Source organism: Jaculus jaculus, chromosome 9 (assembly GCF_020740685.1).
Source record: "Jaculus jaculus isolate mJacJac1 chromosome 9, mJacJac1.mat.Y.cur, whole genome shotgun sequence".
NCBI lineage: Eukaryota > Metazoa > Chordata > Mammalia > Rodentia > Dipodidae > Jaculus > Jaculus jaculus.
The window spans coordinates 117,095,401-117,098,241 of record NC_059110.1 but is presented as its reverse complement, the minus strand read 5'-3'; the positions used below and the strand labels follow the sequence as shown (position 1 = coordinate 117,098,241).

At 59.8% G+C, this 2,841-nt stretch overlaps 1 protein-coding gene across 2 annotated transcripts; it reads right to left on the bottom strand.

The window, feature by feature from the left end:
* Nucleotides 1–673: 673 nt before the first annotated feature.
* On the bottom strand, nucleotides 674–1,748 carry Pyy (peptide YY). 2 transcript variants are annotated; one of them, XM_045159813.1, is made up of 4 exons: nucleotides 1,654–1,748; nucleotides 1,141–1,328; nucleotides 958–1,044; nucleotides 674–826 (listed from the first exon to the last, which is right to left on the bottom strand). In XM_045159813.1, exons 2-4 carry the CDS (start codon nucleotides 1,326–1,328, stop codon nucleotides 802–804), a joined length of 300 nt encoding a protein of 99 aa, XP_045015748.1. In that variant the 5' UTR covers nucleotides 1,654–1,748; the 3' UTR covers nucleotides 674–801. The 2 variants fall into 2 exon arrangements, with proteins under 2 accessions (XP_045015748.1, XP_004655341.1); XM_004655284.2 differs by lacking the exon at nucleotides 674–826 and having other exon boundaries at nucleotides 954–1,044.
* Between the last annotated feature and the right edge of the window lie 1,093 nt (nucleotides 1,749–2,841).

Below are 2,841 nucleotides of genomic sequence, written 5' to 3'. Positions count from 1 at the left end.
GATTTCCTAAGAGTGAGAAAGAAGTTTTAAAGACCCAGGGCACGTTTAGACCTTAGTGTATAGCGGGGAGGGAAAGACATTAGGGAATCTTCCTTCAGCCTTGTCACTAGGAAGTCACAGTGAATGAAGCCTGCTGCACTGGGTGTGCACTGAGCAAGGTGGGGAAGGGCTGTGCTGAGAAAGAAGGCCTCCTCGCTCCTTCTGCTCAGGGAATTGGGGATACTGGAAATGGCCCACCTCTTCACTCTGTGCACCCCTCTTCCTCCACGTCCATCCCGTCACCTCGGCCCTGGGAACAAATGTCTGAAGCCTCCCCTTCTTGGGCTGCCAGCCTCCAAACTCCTCTCCAGCCTTCCATTCCTGTTCCTGCTCCTCCCCGCCTCTTTTCAAGGATTCCCCTCCACCCACTCTCCCACGCCCCTGCCCGCCCCCAGAGTGCCTTCCAGGTCCTCTGGGCCGGGTCCAGCCCCAGGCAGGGCAGAAATGGCTGTGGTCAGCTCCTACCCCACCCTTGCCTAGTCCTGGGAGCCTTTTGTCCTAGGGGCTGGAGTCTTTTTCTCAGCTCAAAAGCCTCCACTCTCCACTCCCGCGGATGTCATCTCCAGGAAGGAGAAAGGCACAGAAAAAAACACACGCACACGTGCTGTTTTTGTGAAATTTGCTCTTTATTTGGGGATCGGGAAATGACCACACACAGCTCTCCAGCCCGCATGCCCCTGGCACCGAGAACTGGGCGGCGAGGCTCCACTCCGAACCAAATATGCAAACGACGTCGGTGAAGTTAGCGCGTCTTCCAGGTCTTCACCACGGGTAGACGCTTTCGGGCCTTGGAGGAGGGAAAAGAAAGGAACTGGATCTGGTGTGTGGGGGGTGTAACACTGGGGGGCTTGTACTCGATGGTACCCAGGGCACTCTCCAAGGGACACGTGTGGTCGTGGGTGAGGGGGACGCTTTTACCGCGATTTAAGGGAGAGGTCCTCCTCGCTGTCATCGGGGAAGAGCATTTTGGAGAACACAGCTTCAGGGAGGTCGCGTTTCCCATACCTGGGGGCGGGGCCGCGGGGGGCGTGGTCAGAGCCCGGGGGCGTGCCTGCAGGCCAGGCCCCGCCCACCCGCCCGCGCGCGCACGCGCGCACTCACCGCTGCCGGGTGACCAGGTTGAGGTAGTGGCGCAGGGAGGCGTAGTAGCGGCTCAGCTCCTCCGGGGAGGCGTCTTCGCCCGGGGCCTCGGGTTTGGCGGGGTAGGCGTGGGCCAGAGCCCCCAGGCAGGCCAGCAGGGTCAGTAGCACCGCGGTCATGGCGGGCCACGGCCTGCGCACCGTCACCATCTGCAAAGGGGCGTTGGAGCGTGTGGGTCATCCTGAGCCTCGACCGTAGGAGGCTGCAGCTGCCCGGCGTCGGGCCTGTGCCGGGGTCCGTGCGTCTGAGGCTGATGCCAGACCAAGGCTCGCACTGCACACCATCTCTGGCCTCAGTTTCCTCATCTGTCAGAGAGCCATGAAGGCCTTGCCTTGCCTCCCGCTCCTGCTGCTACCCAGAGAGGTAGATAAGGGGGGCGAAAGTTAACGTTGGCAATGGAGTTCCCACCTCTGCTGGACGCTGCCCACCCACCCAGCTTCTAGCCGCCCAGCCCCAGCTTCCACCGTCGCAGACCTCAGTTTCCCCACAAAGCAGCTCCGTAGCAGACCATTCCTGAGCCCCAGTCACTCACAGCCACGGCTCCCCAAGCGAGATGATGAGCAGGAGCTGGAAGGAAGGCAAGGGCGGTCGTGAGGGCTGCACCTCGGCCTCGGGCCTCTGTGCAGCGCTTTCCCGGTGGGATTTATATCCCAGCCTGGAAAGGGAGGGGGAACCCGAGGGGAGGGGATCCAGCAAGGGAAATCCCTGCCTCCTCCCTCCTTCCCTCCCTCCACCGCCCGCCAGTGACTTCACCCCCCGTCCAGGACGTGATGTCCCCACCTCACAGGAGCTGAGGGGGCGAGCTGCCTGGCTCAGACTCAGGGTCCCACTGGAGGGGGTGTCTTGCCTGAAACCCGGGTTCATCCCACAGCTTTCCAAGCAGCAGGACAGCCTCCTGAGGAAGTGGTACCTTTGAATGGAGCTTCCAGGGACAGGAACCTAGGATGGGATTCCCATTTTCCCCAGGCGGTCCATAGGAGGTGGGGATTACATTTTCTTCAGTCTGTGGGACCTAACACGCAGCCATTTTCAGACTCTACTTGACAACACCTTCGAGAAAGACCCAGAAGCGACAGGACCTGTGGGGGAAGTCTTTTCCTCCTTGGCCTCCATGACTGACTGACTAGGATGGGCTTGAGGAGACCTCTGTGGACCTTGTTAGTTCCTCTCTCCATTGAAAACAGAAGTAGTTTCATAGGCCACCGGATTCCTACACTCCAGCTGTGCACAGCTGACATAGAGCCCTCTTCCCAGACAGAAACACTGCCCGCTTCCAAACCAAGCAGCACACTGGTGTCTTCTGCAGCTAAGTGATGCCAACCTGGCCAAACACATGCCACTGTCTCCAGCCCATTACAGCATCCACGGGGCTCTGGGGCCAAGCTCTTCACCAAGACTGTCGGAAGGGGACAGGCCAGGGTGGGTTATTAGGTACCGCCCAGTGTTCCCCCGTGTTACAGCTGAGAAAAACGACGCTCTGAGAAGTATCACCCGTGAATCGAACAGGGACCAAGAGAATGAACAGACCCCAAAAGAGGCCCTCTCAGTCCTGAGGCTCAGCGCCGAGAATGACTGTGGGGCTCACAAGTCCAGCAGGGGAGAAGACAATGAGACACTTAACTTTGGGGCCACCACCCACTCAGAGTAGCTGGGTGGGGGAAA

Bases quoted from the DNA above. Each gene is read 5' to 3' on its own strand.
- Pyy (XM_045159813.1), bottom strand. From the start codon at position 1,328: ATGGTGACGGTGCGCAGGCCGTGGCCCGCCATGACCGCGGTGCTACTG. The intron at 1,045-1,140 runs GTGAGTGCGCGC...CCCCGCCCCCAG, and splicing joins AACCTGGTCACCCGGCAGCG to GTATGGGAAACGCGACCTCC. The intron at 827-957 runs GTAAAAGCGTCC...CCCTCCTCCAAG, and splicing joins GACCTCTCCCTTAAATCGCG to GCCCGAAAGCGTCTACCCGT.